Consider the following 18460-nt stretch of genomic DNA (forward strand, 5'->3'; position numbering starts at 1 on the left):
TTCCAACTTATGTGATAAGGATGTCAGCTTGTGGTAATCATGGTGGGTCCTACTTCTTATGGGCTTGGGCACATCTTATAATACTCTTAGATAAGTGGGTCTTCCTTGGTCATGTGGCTCATTTTACAATACTATTAGATATGTGGGCCTTCCTTGGTCGTGTGGCCCATCTTACAATACTCTTAGATATGTTGGCCTTCCTTGGTCGTGTGGCCCATCTTACAATACTCTTAAACATATGAGCCTTGTTTGGCCATGTGTTAAGCACCTAGCCAATACTACCCAAAAGATCGGTCTGTTAGGAGCGGAAGACATAGGTATTTAACCCAGGACCATAACATCACACCCCACCTTCGCGAGCCGACGACCACGGTGGCACAATGACATTGGCCCAACCGCGATAATACGTAGATGTGACCTACCAGTAATTTTAATCTAGCCTTTGCGCGCCCCGGGACTCGAACTCTAGACGTGGGAGCCCGTTCTGATACCAAATGTTAAACACCTAGCCAATACTACCCAAAAGACAGGCCTGTTAGGAGCGGAAGATATAGGTACTTAACCCAGGACCATAACATCATGTAGCCCATCTTACAATACTCTTAAATATGTGGGTTTTCCTTGGTCGTGTGGGCTTGAGCTCATCTTCCAACACTCCCCCTCAAGTTATGGGTGAAATAACATCATGAACTCCCAGCTTGCTACAAATCATGTATATGATCTTTTTGTATAAAATGGTAGTCCCCCATATCTTCCAACACATATATTGATTATAACACTTAATACAAAAGAAACGTTAGGTTTAATCACAGTAAGATAGATCAATTCCCACATCCACATCCAACACATAACCTTACGTTCATGTTCATGGGGATGTCAACAGGTTGACATCCCGACATCCCTATTTCCTTGTGCAAATCAAGCACATACTTTCTCTATGATAATATGGCACAATACTTGGACTGTAACACCTCAATTCCAAGAAAATATTCAAGAAATCTCAAGTCTTTTGTCTTGAATTCTCTAGATAACCATTCTTTCATCTATTGGATGCCTTTTGAATCCAATAATATCACAATAATAACATCCACAAGTAGGAGAATAACTCCCTTGTTAGTATGTTTTACACTACGGTATGATCCATCACACATCTTTTAAGATTGAACCAAAGCATCACTCTACTAAATTTATCAAACCATGCTCTCAATGACTATTTTAGCCAATATAATGATTTTTGTAGTTTGCACTGGAGCTTCCTCTCAACCACAAATCCAGATGGTTGATCCATATTGACCTCCAACTGGAGTTCTCCATTAAGGAATGCATTTTTAACATCAAGTTGGTGTCAAGACCAATGAAACTTTGTAGCAAGGATGAGAAGAATTCTTATTGAATAGAGTTTAGCTACATGAGAGAAGGTCTCCTCATAATCAATCCTATAAAATCGAATATAACCTTAGATACTACCATCTAGATTGTGTTTGACAGTGAATACCCACTCATATCCCACAATCTTCTTCTGTGGTGGTAGGGAAACCAACTGTGATGTTTGATTTTCATATAGTGCTGCCATATCTTCTTCCATTGCCACCCTCTATTCTAGATGTTTAAGAACCTCCTGATATGACTAAGGAATAGATATAACAAGAAATGGAAGCAAGAAAATCAAAACAACTGCGAGATAAGTGATGTGATGACATAAAATTAGAAATGGGAGAGGTGGATGGTGGAGTACAAGACTGGGTGGATTCTATTTCAACTGCATCCTAAACTGATATCAACTGTACCTTCTTATCGTTTTTAGGATTCTTGCTTGTGGATGAAGATTTTTCTTTAAGATTTGGTCACTTGTTTGTTCTATGCCCTGCCTTTCCACACTCAGAACAAACATCAATCTTTTAAAATATTTGTCTTTGTTCTCTACATTGGCCCTTTCTAAAAAAATCTTCTTCCTATACATCCTTTGAATATGTCTAGTATTGAAACTCATTTCAACGGGGCTTGCTCTCTAGTACCATCATTCACATTGGATTTATCCTTAGGAACAAGAATTTTCTTTATAGGTGTTCTTCTTCTTTTTCTTTTGGTTCCAAACCATATGCTTGAAAGATGCCTAACAACTCTTCCAAACTCATGAATCTAAAGTTAGTATTCTCACAAATAACAATTTTTCTCATGTTCCATGACTTTGAAAGTGCCTTGAAAGCTTATCATTGTGTCTCGAAAGGGAAATTTCTTCCCCAAGTATGTTCAAATCATTGATGATATGAGTAAGCCTAGAGTCTATATTAGCATTGGGTTCACCTATTTTCATTTTGAATTCATCGTATTGGCCAACCAATAGGTTGATCTTAGAGTCATTGACTGTTATGAACTCAATAGCGTGCCGGGTAACTCAGCGGCACCGTGGGTGAGTCTCTGACTACTGCATCTTTTAATTACATTTATGTTTTTATGCTATTTCGGTTTACATATGCCTCAAAGGTATTTTTGTAATTTTTGCCCTAAACTCATGTTGGCGTGAACTATTTGTAACGCAGAACTGTATAGGTTGATCTTAGAGTCATTGACTGTTATGAACTCAATAGCGTGACGGGTAACTCAGCGGCACCGTGGGTGAGTCTCTGACTACTGCATCTTTTAATTACATTTATGTTTTTATGCTATTTCGGTTTAAATATGCCTCAAAGGTATTTTTGTAATTTTTGCCCTAAACTCATGTTGGCGTGAACTATTTGTAAGGCAGAACTGTAAATGAATCGTCAAGACTCATTTTACCTCCAAACAGGATCTGAGCTCTCCTTCTAGAGCTCAGGATCTGGAGTTCCCCTTGAGCTATAGTTATCCCCCCATAATCCTATCTTATTGTGTTAAATCATAAGGTTTCCTACAGATCTAAGCATTGAACAGCAGCCGAAGCTTCTCTGGTTTTAGTTGCTGCTGTCCGTGGTGTTTCACGGCAGAAACCAGGCACAGGTAGACGAAGCGACATCTCGGGGAGCTGCTGCTGAGGTGGTCGGATAAAAGCCAGTAGGTGGCGTCCTACAGCAGGGTAGAAGTGTAGTTGTGTGTTGAGAAGGTCCCTAAGCCCGACGACAGCAGAGTAGTGCTGTCGGATTTCCGTTAGGACAGCAGGGCTCTGTTCAGACATTGAGCTACAGGCGGTCCCTTGCTGTCCAGCCACCGAGCACGACCACGGTGGAGTTCCCTTTTCCCGGTGACGGCAAGGAGGTAGCCATCCGATCTGGCCAACCTCCAGCGAGCTGCCCTGTCCATATCGATGAGCTACGGTGATAACTAAATTTCACGATTCATTAAGCAACAGCAGCAAGCGGTTGACCCTAACCTACCCAGATCTGTGGGCCCTCTCTCTCTCAGACACTGTTGCTGTCTAAATCCAGTCCAAATCTGTGGGCCAGACCAGTCAAAATCTATGGGCCCTCTCTCTCTCAGACATTGTTGCTGTCCAAATCCAGTCCAGCCCAGATCTATGGGCCCACGCTCTCCCAGACACTATTGCTGTCCAGATTCAATCCCGATCTGTGGGCCAGACCAATCTAGATCTGTGGGCCCACTCTCTCACAGCACTGGATCCATCCGTCCATCGCGATCCATGACTCGGGACCCTAACATCTTGATATCAGAGCAGGGTAACATGGGGGACCCGTCCCACAGTGAAGAGTTAAAAAACCTTGCTAGAGAACGACAGACAAAAAAGAAGCTCAAATGGCAGAGATGATGGAGCAAATCACAAACAGAGTTTCTGATATTGTGGCAGGATTAAACCGACCCCCAAACACTATACGAAGGATGGAAGAACACTCTTACAATAGAGGAGGAGAACAACATTCTGGGCGCAATGGCCTTTTGGCACATGGTGGAAGGTCAATACCCAAGTACACAAAAATTGATTTTCCCACCTACAACGGGTCAATCAACCTCTTAATTTGGCTACATAGATGCGAAATTTTTTTTGCCCACCAAGGCACATTTGACATGGATAAGGTGAGTTTAACTGTCTTCCACTTGCTGGATGAAGCTCAACTCTGGTTCCATCAAGTGGAATTGGATTGCCTGGTCGTTCATTGGGAAGAGTTTAAAGAGTTATGCATGATATGGTTCGAACCGCCAGCTTACAGCAACCCTTTGGGGGACTTGGTCTTGTTATGAAAGACCGGTTCAGTGGAAGCATACCAGACTCAATTTTAGGAAAAATTAGCTCGAGCTAACCACCTAGTTCGACAAGACCAGCATGTAAATCTGTTTATAGTAGGGCTTCTTCATTGAAACTGGAGGTGGAACTCCATGCTCCTACTGATTTGGGGCGAGCGATGAATTTAACTCGGGCAATGGAAACAAAATAGCAGATTCGGAATAAGAAGAGGGGCTGGCAAGGGGGTAGTACCCTCGGTTGTCAAGAGGGGAGGACTAATTCGCCTCTGGTGACAGGGTCACCAGCGCCCACCACCCAAATCGACGCCTAGACATCCTGTGGCAGCATCTGTAAATTACTTTGATTTTTTAGATTAGAGTGTTTTCATTATTCTGTAAAAGTCATAACTATTATATTCGATTTCACTAGAAACCCTATTCAGAACGAAGAAGAAAAAGAGAAAATGACAAGGATACCCTTAGACAAGAAAAAGACAAAAATGCCCTATCTACATGCACCCCCCCCCTTAAACTTATGACGGAGCAAGTAACATAAGCTTGCCTATGAGATGATGAAAACGAGAAGCGGTATGCGATTTCGTGAAGACATCAGCAAGTTGAGATGTGGAGGAAACATGGGGCAAGGTGAGAGAGCCTTGTAAGTAGTGATATCGCACAAAGTGACAATCGATCTCAATATGCTTCGTACGCTCATGAAAAACAGGATTCTTGGCAATCTGAATGGCACTTTGATTATCAGAAAACATAGGAGTGACAGACAGTTGAGGGAAGCCAAGTTCTTCAAGTAATCGACGAAACTAAATTAATTCAGCAGCAGCGGTTGCCATAGCCCGATATTCTGCCTCGGCAGAAGAGCGAGAGACAACTGATTGTTTCTTACTCTTCCAAGCCACCAAAGAATTACCAAGGAAGATGCAATACCCAGTAGTAGATTTGAGATCTGTCAGATCACCAACCCAGTCAACATCAGAGTAACCAGTGAGAATCAAAGAGTCGAAAGACAAAAGTAAACCATGATGCAAAGTGTCACGTAAGTCACGTAAGATACAGAGAACGACCGTCCAATGTACTCTACGTGGTGCGGAAGAAAACTGACTAACCACATGAACAACATAGGTAATGTCAGGACATGTTACCGTCAAGTAAACAAGTGAACCAAGTACCTCTCTGTATCGTGTAACATCAAATAACAATTCACCATCTGTAGGGCTAAGGCTATGATGGAGTTCAATAGGAGAGTCCATAATCCGATTATCTGTCAATCCTGCTCGACTGATCACATCGGAGTTGTATTTCGATTGAGACAAAATATAACCTTCAGGAGAATAGGCAACTTCAATACCCAAAAAATACCGTAAGTACCCAAGATCCTTCATTTCAAACATAAAATGAAGTTGTTTTTTAAGGTCTGCAATCCCATTATCATCATCACCAGTCATAATCATATCATCAACATACAGAAGAACCACAATATGCCCCACAATAATTTTACGAATGAACATGGCAGAATCATAATTTGAAGCAACAAATCCAAGACAAATCAAAGAGGAGCTAAACTTTTCAAACCAAGCTCGAGGAGCTTGCTTGAGACCATATAAAGCTCGTCGAAGATGACAAACATGACCAGAAGTATGAGGAAGGCCTGGTGGTAGCCGCATATATACCTCCTCGACCAAATCACCATTTAACATTGCATTCTTAACATTCATTTGATGAGGATGCCATTTTTGAACAACATCAATAGAAATCAAGGTGTGAATTGTCTTCATTTGAGCAATAGGAGCAAATGTCTCATCATAATCAAGTCATTCGGTTTGTGAGTATCCTTTAGCAACTAACCGAGCTTTGTATCGCTCAAGTGTACCATCAGACTTAGTTTTTACTTTGAAAATCCATTTACAACTAATAGCATGCTTACCTGGAGGAAGTGGAACTAACTCCCAAGTACCAGTTTGGTGCAGGGAGGTAAGCTCATCATTAATGGTTTGTAGCAAATTTGCATGTGATGTTGCTTCCTTGTATGACTTAGGCTCAACAAAAGAGTGAATCTTAGACAAAAAGGTCAAATAGGTGGAAGAGAACAAAGATGAAGATGGACTATACCTCTGAGAGGGACGACGAATATAAGTGGAAACGCGAAGTGTGGCGGATCACAAGAGTCCAGAGAGTCGAGAGGGAGAGGCGCTATAGGAGAAGGTAAGTTAGGTATCTGCAGGTGACTGTTGCAAGGGCATATGAGAGGAAACAATAGGAGGAGAACACTCAGGATGCGGTGGTGAATCAGTGGACGGATGGTAAATGATTAATTTGTCATCATGGGGCTCATCAAACACAAAAGGATCAATGTGTAACAATTCTGTATCATGCAAAACAGGAGTAGACAAGGGAATGCGAAAGCAAAAGACCTGTTCCAAAAACTTAACATTTCGAAAAACAAAAGTCTACCAGACTCAGGATGATTACATCAATATCCTTTTTGACCAAAACCATAACCCAGAAACACACATAATGCAGATTTTACAGACAGTTTAGTGCGATAGGAAGTGGGTAATAAAACAAAACATGCACAACCAAAGACACGCAAATGCTCATAGGTAGGACGAACACCATACAACCGTTCAAAAGGTGAGATACGGCCAAAAATGAAAGAAGGAATACGATTAATCAAATAAGTGGCAGTATGAAGGGCTTCCCCCCAAAATTCAGATGGGCAGATGCATGGACTAGTAAAGAGCGAGCGGTTTCAATAATATGACGATGTTTGCATTCTGCAACACCATTCTGCTGAGGCATATAAGGACAAAAAAACTGATGAATAGTGCCCTCAGACTTAAGAACATTCAATAAAGATGACATATATTAACCACCTGAATTAGAGCGAAAAAATTTAATGTGAGTGGGAAAATGGGTTCTCACCATAACACAAAATTGAGCATAAATAGAATAAAAGTTTGATTTTCGATGCATAAGAAATATCCAAGAGAAACGAGTAAAATCATCGACAAGCAATGCATAATAGCAGGCCCCACCTTTAGTGGTTACAGGTGCAGTCCCCAAACATCGGAGTGAACAAGATCAAAAGGAGAAGAAGTAACAAAATGACTTATTGTAAAAGGTAAATGACATTGTTTGCCAAGATTACAACCAACACAATCACCAAGATTGAAAAATTTAATAGTAGAATCTAACATATTATTTGTGATCATAAACTTTAAAAGAGAAGCAAAAACATATCCCAAACGAGAATGCCATAAGTAAAAGGGATTATTTATAGAAAGCAAATCATGCAACGAGGATTGAACTGAAAGACTAGACTCCTGCAAAGGTACTTGCAAATTCAAGTCATCAAGCAAGTAAAGACCACTTTCTCTATGGCCTATCCCAATCTGCCTCCCAGACTTGCAATCCTGTATAAGACAATGATCAGAAGTAAAGGTAATAATAAGACCTAAATCAGTAAGTGTGCCAATTGAAAGAAGGTTAACAGCTAAATGGGGAACATGGAAAACATCAGATAAAGACCAAGTAGGGTGATTAATAGTTCCAACAGAGGCTAATGGCATGTGAGAGCCATTAGCAGCATGGATGTTAACTGGATTTGGAGGCTGAACACAATTATGTAAAAGAGACAAATGGGGTGTTATATGGTGTGTGGCCCCAGAATCTAAGATCCATTTATGAGTGTCACTAGAGCCAGCTAAACAAGATATACCTGCATGAGATGCAAATTGAGTACCAGGAGCAGACGACTTGCCAAGAATGCGTGCGATCTCGACTGCTAATGATGATAGATCAGGCGTAGAATCACTTAAAATCACTACTAATAGGAGCATAGGTAGAAGGTGCATATGAATAATCCAAATATCCAACGGCGGCAAATGAACGAAAACCTCGATGCTGAGGTTGACGACTAGAGTCATGATGTTGTTTAGGATCGAAATGGCCTTGATTTTTATTATTTAATATGGGGCACTGTCATTTTCAAATACCTTTACCATGACAATAGGAACATTCATCTATTGCAACTCTCCCTTTAGATTTCCCTGAGGACTGATGGGCATTGGAGTGTGTTCCAGAAACAAGTACCTGTGATATATCAAGAGATGATGTCTTACTGGAAGAAATCCCACCCAAAGACCTCAACCGCTTCCTCAGCCAACAATTCAGATACAACTGCAAACAAGGAGGGTAGAGGATCTCTATGGATCATGGATCCTCTTATTATTTCAAAATCACTACGAAGAGCCATAAGAAAATCAGTAAGCTTGCGATCATCACATGCTCTGGTATATTCAGGTAGCTTCCGAAATGAAGGGGGGTCCACCATATATAATTGATCCCAAAGAGGTGTCATAAAAGAGTAGAATTCTTGAATGGTACGGTCACTTTGCTTAGCGGACCAAAGTTCTGTCTCAATCTGATACCTTTTTGAAAAGTTTGTCTGTTCATACAGAGTTTCCAAATAGTCTCATACTTCTTTTGTAGTCTCATACTTCAAAAGTTGCATGCCGATAGATTGATCAACGGAGTTGTTGATCCAGGTGATAATTTTTGCATTATCAGTCAACCACTTCTTATTTTCTTTTATGAAGTCAGTGGATGTAGATTCTGGAACAGTAATATTTCCATCAATGTAATCCCACAATCCTTTCCCAACTAAAAAATTGCGCCTCACTAACTTCCAAAGAGAGTAATTACTCCCATGTAACCGGATAGAAATAACATTCAAATCATTTGAGTAACTAATAGAATCCATAGAAATAATTGTCAATTGACTTTGCAAATGTAATTCAACAGTGCTAATTCTCCCAATACTAACCAAATATCAAATATCCAACTATGCAAATATTAATCCCAATACTTCCAACAGAACTCTAACAGCGGTGCACATAATTGTACCGAAAATTGACCAAATTCAAATAATCCTTAAGTGAAGAATCGAGCCCAATAGTTGCAATAGGCTTTCACAACTTTTCGCAATCTCAGAATTGTTCAATAAATGAACACAGAGTATATCTAATACGAAGATTTAACCTATAAATACCAACACTATATCGGACGGATGTAGATGCCGGTTTGAAATTCGATAGGTCAGGCAGAACACGGTTTCTCAGCAACGGAAACAGAGCCAAAGAAACCATGTGGGTCGGACAGAAAAAGATTTGTCAGCAACGGAAACAGAGCCGAAGTCTAAGTAGTAGAGGCAAGAGCAAATTCGACTCCCAGGTTCGAAGGGAGCGCCGAACCGACAATTCAGCCAGAGACCGAGCTTTTGCGGGGCTGCACGACGTCTTCAAGAACCAGAGGTCGCCAGATGATGAGGGAATCGACGATGCAAAAACTGCACACGAGCAGAACGAGCACAAACAAGCAAAACAAAAAAAATTGAATGCAAGAGCAAACGACTTGCCTTAGAATGCAAAATCGAAACAAAATCACTCAATTTCCCACTTTGATACCATGTAAATTACTCTGATTTTTCATATCAGAGTGTTTTCATTATTCTGTAAAAGTCAGAACTATTACATTCGGTTTCACCAGAAACCCTATTCAGAACGAAGAAGAAAAGGAGAAAATGACAAGTATACCCTTAGACAAGAAAAAGACAAAAATGCCCTATTTACATAAACTTATTTACATTAACAGCATCCCCTAAAAGCAGCAACCCTCCATATATCAGAAAATTAACACGGATGAAAATGGTTGACAGACGAGCGAAGAACCTATGCTATAATTGTGACGAACCTTACCGAGCAGGCCACCAATGTAAACGATTATTTTGGTTGGAATTGGAAGCATGGGCCGAGGAAGATGAACCACAGTAGATATTCCAGAGGAGGCCGAACCAGAAATTTTCTTACATGCCATTACCGAACAGAAGTCGGCCAACACCATGCAAGTCAGAGGCAAGGTTATTGACCAGGAACTCTAAGTGGGATTAGTGGACTCAGGCAGCACACATAACATCCTCAACGTGACCGTGGCAAAACACCTCCGACTTGGGATCCAACGTTACCCCTTTGCCACGGTTTCAGTCGCCAATGGTGAGAAGGTTCCAAGCTACAGGGTCAGTTAGGAGGTACACTTTTCCGTTGGTAACACTCCCTTTACCACTACATTTTTTGTCATCCCTCTCGTCGAATTTTATATGGTGCTCAGGTTAAGTGGTTGCAAACTTTAGGCCCCATTTTGTGTGACTTCTTGGTGTTAACAATGAACTTTGTGTCATAAGGCCAACTAGTACTGTTAAGGAGCAGTCATGCTACCGTCGGGGCCCCTGTCCACCTCTTACACACACAGCACCCTCTGGACCGCCACATGAACCAGTTACTAGGGGAGTTTATCGACGCCTTTTGGGAGCCACCCGGGCTTTTCCCATTGAGCTCCTGTGACCACAAGATTTGTTTCAAAGCCGGATCAAATGCGATGATGGTTAGACCCTACCGGTATCTGCCCCTTCAGCACGATGAACTTGATGGGTCATGCAAGACCATGTTGGAATAGGACCTTATCCACAACAGTCATTCCCAGTTTTCTTCGCCAACTATACTAGTTAAGAAGCATGATGGCACATAGCGGTTCTGTGTGGACTACAGGGAGCTCAAACGCTTTAAATGCTCCTTTGGGACAACACAGGTCACCTCTCTTGATAACATCAATTCAGCAGAAGGCATCACAGTGGACCCAACACAACTTGCAGCAAGCACCACCTGGTCTCCACAACACACCATTTCGGGTTATAAAGATTTTTAGGGCTATCAGGCTATTATTGGAAATTTATACAGAATTACGGTCCACTGGCCAGTCCATTGATCAATCTTCTCCAGCGCCACACCTTCATCTGGGCGGATGCAGCCACAAAATCCTTCATGGCCCTCAAGCGGGCTTTCGCTTCCACTCCAGCCCTCCAATTACCGGACTAGAGGCCCTATTTATTGAGCTTGGGGATAAGCTCTTTCTCCAGGGGGAGAGTGATGTTATGAACTCAATAGCGAGCCGGGTAACTCTGCGGCACCGTGGGTGAGTCTATGTATACTACATCTTTTAATTACAAATTTTTTTTATGCTATTTCGGTTTAAATATGCCTCCAGGGCATTTTTATAATTTTTGCCCTAAACTCATGTTGGCGTGAACTATTTGTAAGACAGAATTGGAAATGAATCGTTAAAACTAATTTTATCTCCAAACAGGATTTGAGCTCTCCTTCTAGAGCTCAGGGTGGTCCTTGAGCTCTAGTTATCCCCCCATAATCCTATCTTATTGTGTTAAATCATAAGGTTTCCTACAGATCTAAGCATTGAAAAGCAGCCGAAACTTCTCTGGTTTTAGGTGCTGCTGTTCGTGGTGTTTCACGGTAGAAACTAGGCACGGGAAGACGAAGCGACATCTCAGGGAGCTGCTGCTGAGGTGGTCGGAGAAAAGCCAGTAGGTAGCGTCCTACAGCAGGGTAGAAGTGTAGTTGTGTGTTGAGAAGGTCCCTGAGCCCGACGACAGCAGAGGAGTGCTGTCGGATTTCCGTCAGAACAGCAGGGCTCTGTTCAGACATTGAGCCACCGGCGGTCCCTTGCTGTCCGGCCACCGAGCACGACCACGGTGGAGTTCCCTTTTCCCGCTGACGGCAAGGAGGTAGCCATCCGATCTGGTCAACCTCCAGCGAGCTGCCCCGTCCATATCGACGAGCTACGGTGATAACTACCGGTAGGTAGCGTCCTACAGCAGGGTACAAGTGTAGTCGTGGTTGTGTGTTGAGAAGGTCCCTCAGCCCGACGACAACAGAGGAGTGCTGTCGGATTTTCGTCAGAACAGCAAGGCTCTGTTCAGATGTTGAGCCACTAGCGGTCCCTTGTTGTCCGGCCACCGAGCAAGACCATGGTGGAGTTCCCGTTTCCCGGTGATGGCAAGGAGGTAGCCATCCGATCCTGCCAACCTCTAGCGAGCTGCCCCTTCCATATCGACGAGCTTCGGTGATGACTAAAATTTCACGATTCATTAAGCAACAGTAGCAAACTGCTGTCCCTACCCTCCCAGATCTGTGGGCCGTCTCTCACTCAGACACTGTTGCTGTCCAGATGCAGTCCAGATCTGTGGGCCCACTCCCTCACAGCATTGGATCCATCCGTCCCTCGCCGTGTTATGTGATCCATGACTTGGGACGCTAATATTGACCATTCTAGTTCCTCCATGGGTCACTTCCAATTTATCTCAAATTTTCTTCGTTGTTTTACAAGTTGAAACTCTATTAAACTCATTTGGTCCTAAGGCACATAGAAGAAGGCTAATAGTCTTAGAGGTTGTTCTATGTTGCTAGTTATCTTTCCTAGTGAGTTCTCCATATTCTTTGGAGACCAAGTTGCCATAAACTATTTCTAATGGTTTAAATGGTTCATTCTTAGTTATATGTCAATCATCGATTAAAGGAAGAACTTCATTCTTACCTTCCAATATGCATAACTGACTCCATTAAATATTGGGGGATGGCTAGCTAATTGCCATTTGGGAATGAACATTTTATCTTGAGATGCCACTAAAATCAACTTAATGAAATCAAATAAAATTTTGATTTCAAAAAGTTTATGCCTGCTCTAATACCAATTATTGGCTCAGGTAGCTTCTTAAGACGGGAGTGAATTGAGAAACCACTTGGATTAATACAACACTTATAATATAAACCATAAAAGGTCATTTACATCAATTACCTAAACATAAACTTACAATAGCTCTACTAGACTACAAAAACCTAAACAATGTTGAAGATACTGCATTAAGAGACTGATTGAGAATCAATTGAGAATCATTGCCCTGTTTAGGGCCTTCCTTGCAGAGGAATTTGACCTTCCATTACAAGAGCTAATCAAGCTCAATCATTCCTTTTCTGTACAAATCAAATCTCTTGTAATCAACTGTAAATCCTTGTAATTGGGATATCACTCTTATAAATTAATGAAAGCATAGCACCCCATCAGTGTGGTGAATTTTGAAAATTGTTTTCATGGTATCAGAGTTTTATCTGGATTAACATCTTGTGATCCTCATGGCCTCAAATTTTTCTTTCGATCTCCTCCCCTTCAACACCTTGATTCATATGGTCACCATCAAGCTCTCGTCCTCAGATTATCTTCTATGGAAGAGTTAATTTCTTCCCCTTCTTGACAACCAAGGATTGTTGGCTCACGTTGATGGCACCCTTGTGCCACCGCCTCTGTCTGAGCCTCCCTCCTCTCAGACGCCAAATCCCAAATTTCAGGCATGGAAAGCAACAGACTAGCGCCTCCTCAGCCTTTTGCTGTCATCTCTTTCCGAAGAGGCCATGGCAAAAGCCGTTGGCCTGACCACATCCCGTGAGGTGTGGATTGCTCTAGAAAATTCCTTTAGCCACCGATCAAAGGCCCATGAAATTCGTCTCAAAGACGACCTCCAACTAATGAATCGCAGCACCCGTCTAGTCAGCACCTATGCTCGTGCGTTCAAAGCGTTGCGCGACCAACTCCATGTCAGCTGTTGTCCGGTTGATGACACCAATAAGGCTCATTGGTTCCTCCAAGGTCTCGGCCCAAAGTTCTCCGACTTCTCCTCTGCCTAAATGGCCCAAAACCCCTCCCTTGTTTTTCTAATCTGGTGTCATGCAGCGAAAGCTTCGAAATCTTCCAGAAATCCCTCGAGCCTTTGGCTACGGTGATTCCCACAGCTGCCTTCACAGCAAATCGAGCTCCCTCCCAGCATTCCGGCGGCTCCTCTCGCCAAAATCGTGGTTGTGGAAATCACCACAGCGGTTCTTCCAGTCACGGGCAGAGCCACTTCTCCAATCACGGCCATGATAAGGGCCCAGGCGGCGATTCCGGCCATGGCCAAGGTCGTTCCACCACCGTCGCCGACCACCGCATTGCCAGATCTGCCGCCAGGAAGGGCATTATGCTGACCGTTGTCGACAATGGTACTCTCGGAATGACAACATGGCGCATCTCGTTGAATCATCTAATTCAGCATGCTCAATGTCCAAAAATGCGTCTTCGTACCGGTTCATCGACACTGGTGCCTCGACTCACATGACCCCGGCCCACACTTCTCTGGATCATTCTGTCACCTACACGAGTAAGGATCATGTAATTGTTGGGAATGGTGCGTCTCTCCCTATTACTCATACCGGTCATCTTTCTCCTTCGTCAGATCTTAAATTATTAAATATTTTGGTGGTTCCCCGTCTTACTAAAAATCTTTTGTCCATTAGTAAATTAATGCATGATTTTCCTTTATCTGTTACATTTACCAATGATTTTTCACTATTCAGAATTGCCAAACGGGAAAGGTGGTGGCAACCGGTAAACGTGATGGAGGCTTATATGTGCTAGAGCGTGGCAACTCCGCCTTTCTTTCCGTTTTGAAAAATAAATCTTTGCATGCTTCATATGATTTATGGCATGCTCGTTTAGGACATGTTCATCATTTCGTTCTTTCTTTCTTGAATAAAAATGGTCAGCTTCATCTTACTTTGTTATTACCATCTTCAAAATTATGTGATACATGTCAACTATCCAAAAGTCATTGTTTACCTTATTTTCGCAATGAAAAAAGGTCATCTCATGTGTTAAAATTAATTCATTGCAATATATGGGGTCCTTCACCCGTCACATCGAATTTGGGGTTTATCTATTATGTTTTTTTTATTGATGATCATTCTCGCTTTACTTGGATTTATCCTTTGAAATTGAAATCTCACTTCTACAATATCTTTCATCAATTTCAAAAATATGTGCAAAACCAACATTGCGCTCTTATAAAAAAATTTCAAAGCGATGGTGGTGCCGAATTTACTAGTAATCGTTTCCAAAACCACCTTCGTACTTCTGGAATTCATCATCAGCTATCATGTCCATATACCCCTGCTCAAAACGGTCGCGTTGAACGCAAACATAGTCATATTACTAAAACTGGTTTGGCTTTGCTCTTCCATTCCCATATGTCTCGCTTCTGGGTTGACGCCTTTAGCACTGCTGCCTACATCATCAACTGCTTGCCCACACCACTTCTCGGAGGTAAGTCCCCTTTTGAAATTCTTTATGATCTTTCTCTAGATTATGCAAATTTTCATCCTTTTGGTTGTTGTGTTTATCTATGTTTATGTGATTATATGCCTAATAAATTTTCTCTACGAAGTCTTCCTTGCCTCTTTCTAGGATATAGCTCCTCATACAAGGGTTGTCGTTGTCTTGATCCCATCACCTCTCGGATATATATCACTAGACATGCTCAGTTTGATGAAACTCATTTCCCATCTTTAGCTTCTTCTCAAGCTCAACCCCTGTCCTCTCTCCAATATTCCAATTTTCTGGAACCTAGTTCTTCTACTCATCACATGCCTCCATCTCTTCCGGTGCCCCATTCCCGACATATTACTCCATCCGGCTTCCGTTCGTGTGTTATTTGTATTGATCCTGTGGATGAGTCTTTGCAGGCCCCTCATTCTCTTATAGGACGAACTCTGCCGCCAGCTGATTCCACTCTCCCTGGATCCACTGCTCTGCCACCCACTGCTCCTGTTGTTGCTATTCCGATAGGTTCTCATCCTATGCTCACATGTGCCAAGGCTGGTATTTTCAAACCCTGTCACTTAGCTGATCTTGCGTATTCTGGCTCTTCGGGTCTTCTTTATGTTCTCTTAACATCCACTGAGCCTAAAGGATTCAAATCTGCTGCCAAGAATCCTGCCTAGCTTGCCGCTATGGATGAGGAGGTTCAAGCTTTATAAAATAATCGTACCTGGATTTTGGTACCTCAACCGGGTCATACAATATTGTGGGTTTTAAATGGGTCTTTCGGACCAAATATTTGCTTGATGATTCTATTGAGCGGTTCAAAACTCATCTCGTCGCCAAGGGGTTTACATAAGTATCAGGTCTCGATTACACCGACACCTTCAGTTCTGTCATCAAAGCTACTACTATTCGAGTTGCGCTCTCGATTGTTGTTACTAATCGATGGTCTCTCCGTCAATTGGATGTCAAAAATGTTTTCCTCAATGGTTATCTCAATGAACAAGTCTATATGGAACAACCGCTGGCGTATATTGATCCTCGCTTTTCTGATCATGTTTGCAAGCTTCAGAAAGCTCTTTATGGCCTCAAGCAAGCCTCTTGAGCTTGGTTTCAGCAGTTCAGCTCATTCCTTACTCATCTTGGCTTCCACTGCAGTCGGGTTGACCCTTCGCTCTTCATCTTTCATCGGCACTCTGACATCCTTTATTTGCTCTTATATGTCAATGATATTATTATTACGGGCAACAACCTCTCTCTTTTTGGTAACTTCGCCAGCAAACTTCATTCTGAGTTCGCTACAAAGGACTTGGGTTCCCTCAACTACTTCCTTGGTCTTGAAGCTACACCCATCGCTGATGGACTATTTCTTAGTCAGCTGAAATACGCGTGCGACATCCTTGCCCGGGCTCAATTACTTGACAGCAAGCATGTTCACACTCCTATGGTGGTTTCTCAGCATCTATCCTTTGATGGTCAGTTATTTTCGGATCCCACTCTTTACAAATCTCATGTTGGTGTTCCTCAATATTTGACCATCACGCGTCCCGATATTGCTGATGTTGTCAACTCAGTGAGTCAATTTCTAAACTCTCCCACTACTGACCACTTCCTTGCTGTTAAGCGCATTCTTCGGTATGTCAAAGGCACTCTTCATTATGGTCTGTCCTTCCGTCCATTTGCTTCGCCAAGATCTTTAATTGCTTATTCTAATGCTGACTGGGCCGGATATCCTGACTCTCGTCGCTCCACCTCGGGTTACTCTATTTACCTTGGTGACAACTTAGTCTCCTGAAGTGCCAAGAAGCAACCTACAGTTTATTGTTCCAGCTGTGAGTCTGAATATCGTGCTCTTGCTCTCACGGCCGCCGAACTTCTCTGGCTCACCCGTCTTCTTCGTGATCTCAAAGTTTCCATTCCCGAGCAGCCACTTCTCTTATGCGATAAACAAAACGTTCTTTTCTTGAGCTCCAACCCTATTGTCCACAAGCAGGCCAAACATGTTGAGTTAGACATTCACTTTCTACGTGAACTTGTTGTTGCTGGAAAGATTCGCACTCAATATGTGCCCTCTTACTTATAAGTTGCGGATATTTTTACCAAAAGCGTCTCTCGGCCTCTATTTCAATTTTTTCGATTCAAGCTACACGTCTGTCCTAATCCGACGCTTAGCTTGCGGGGGGCTGTTGAAGATACTACCTTAAGAGAGTGATTGAAAATCAATTGAGAATCATTGCCCTGTTTAGGGCCTTCCTTGCAGAGGAATTTGACCTTCCATTATAAGAGCTAATCAAGCTTAATCATTCATTTTCTGTACAAATCAAATCTCATGTAATCAATTATAAATCCCTGTAATTGAGATATCAGTCTTATAAATTAATGAAAGCATATCACCCAATCAGTGTGGTGAATTTTGAAAATTGTTTTCATACACAACACCAATTTGTCTATACATTTCGAATCTTAAGGAATCCAATACCTTTTCCAAGTAAATATGTAACTAACTTGATCTCCAACACAACAAGACCAGGCACACAGACTATCTAAAAAGCCTGAAATAGAATTTTGGACTAGCCTACACAAGGTCCAGTTACAATGCAAGAGACCTGCTTTGCAACTTAAGCAGACTCGACGCCTCTTGTATAAGTAGATTTTGTAATAAGGAATCAATAAATTAAATACACCCATTCCTATGTGCCCATCAAAGTGAGAAAAAAAAAAGCTAAATTTGAAACCACTCAACCTGTTTTGAGATAAACAGTGAAAGATATACCATTTTTCGAGATTGCAAATGAGAGAAAAGAGAGATGTAAATCCCTTTATGTTGATCGCATATTTTTTCCCTTATACATGTCTTTCACTCTTATCTCCTTTCTCTTCTCTAATTTATCCATGTTTCTTAACAAGTTCTTCCACACAAATTCGAACTTCTCGTCTTTTATGGAACAGGTAGACTCAACGTACAGTTTTAGACTTGGACACACGTACTCAAACTTGCATGTAGCAGGTTTTTACAAAAACTCTGACATGCTTTTACTCATCCTGAGTTCACTCGACTGAATCATGATCAATCAACTCATCCCTACTATGAGTTGATGTGGAGAATAGCTGAGAACTTTTTTTTGGAAAATGAAAGAGGATTCCCACTTCTATTGCCACAGAGAAGGGGAGAAGAGTAACTCAATTTTCTCTTTCAGTGTATGTTTTTTGTTAGAATTATTGTATTTCATTAGAGGCAAAGAGCTTGGAGATGATCGAG

The 18460-nt window shown here is 42.0% G+C and overlaps 2 protein-coding genes across 2 annotated transcripts; one reads left to right on the forward strand and one right to left on the reverse strand.

Annotated features, from left to right (window-relative positions):
* Positions 1–4970: 4970 nt before the first annotated feature.
* Positions 4971–5942, reverse strand: LOC137965303 (uncharacterized mitochondrial protein AtMg00810-like). Its single transcript, XM_068811624.1, has one exon. The coding sequence runs from the start codon at positions 5940–5942 to the stop codon at positions 4971–4973; it is 972 nt and encodes a 323-aa protein (XP_068667725.1).
* A 10245-nt stretch (positions 5943–16187) lies between these two features.
* On the forward strand, positions 16188–16996 carry LOC137965305 (uncharacterized mitochondrial protein AtMg00810-like). Its single transcript, XM_068811625.1, has 2 exons — positions 16188–16258; positions 16360–16996. Exons 1-2 carry the CDS (start codon positions 16188–16190, stop codon positions 16994–16996), a joined length of 708 nt encoding a protein of 235 aa, XP_068667726.1.
* Positions 16997–18460: the final 1464 nt, after the last annotated feature.

Source organism: Aristolochia californica, unplaced genomic scaffold (genome assembly GCF_029961685.1).
Source record: "Aristolochia californica isolate CCGP_79_NKW_82.1479 unplaced genomic scaffold, dmAriCali1.0.hap1 SCAF_5, whole genome shotgun sequence".
Classification (NCBI taxonomy): Eukaryota; Viridiplantae; Streptophyta; class Magnoliopsida; order Piperales; family Aristolochiaceae; genus Aristolochia; species Aristolochia californica.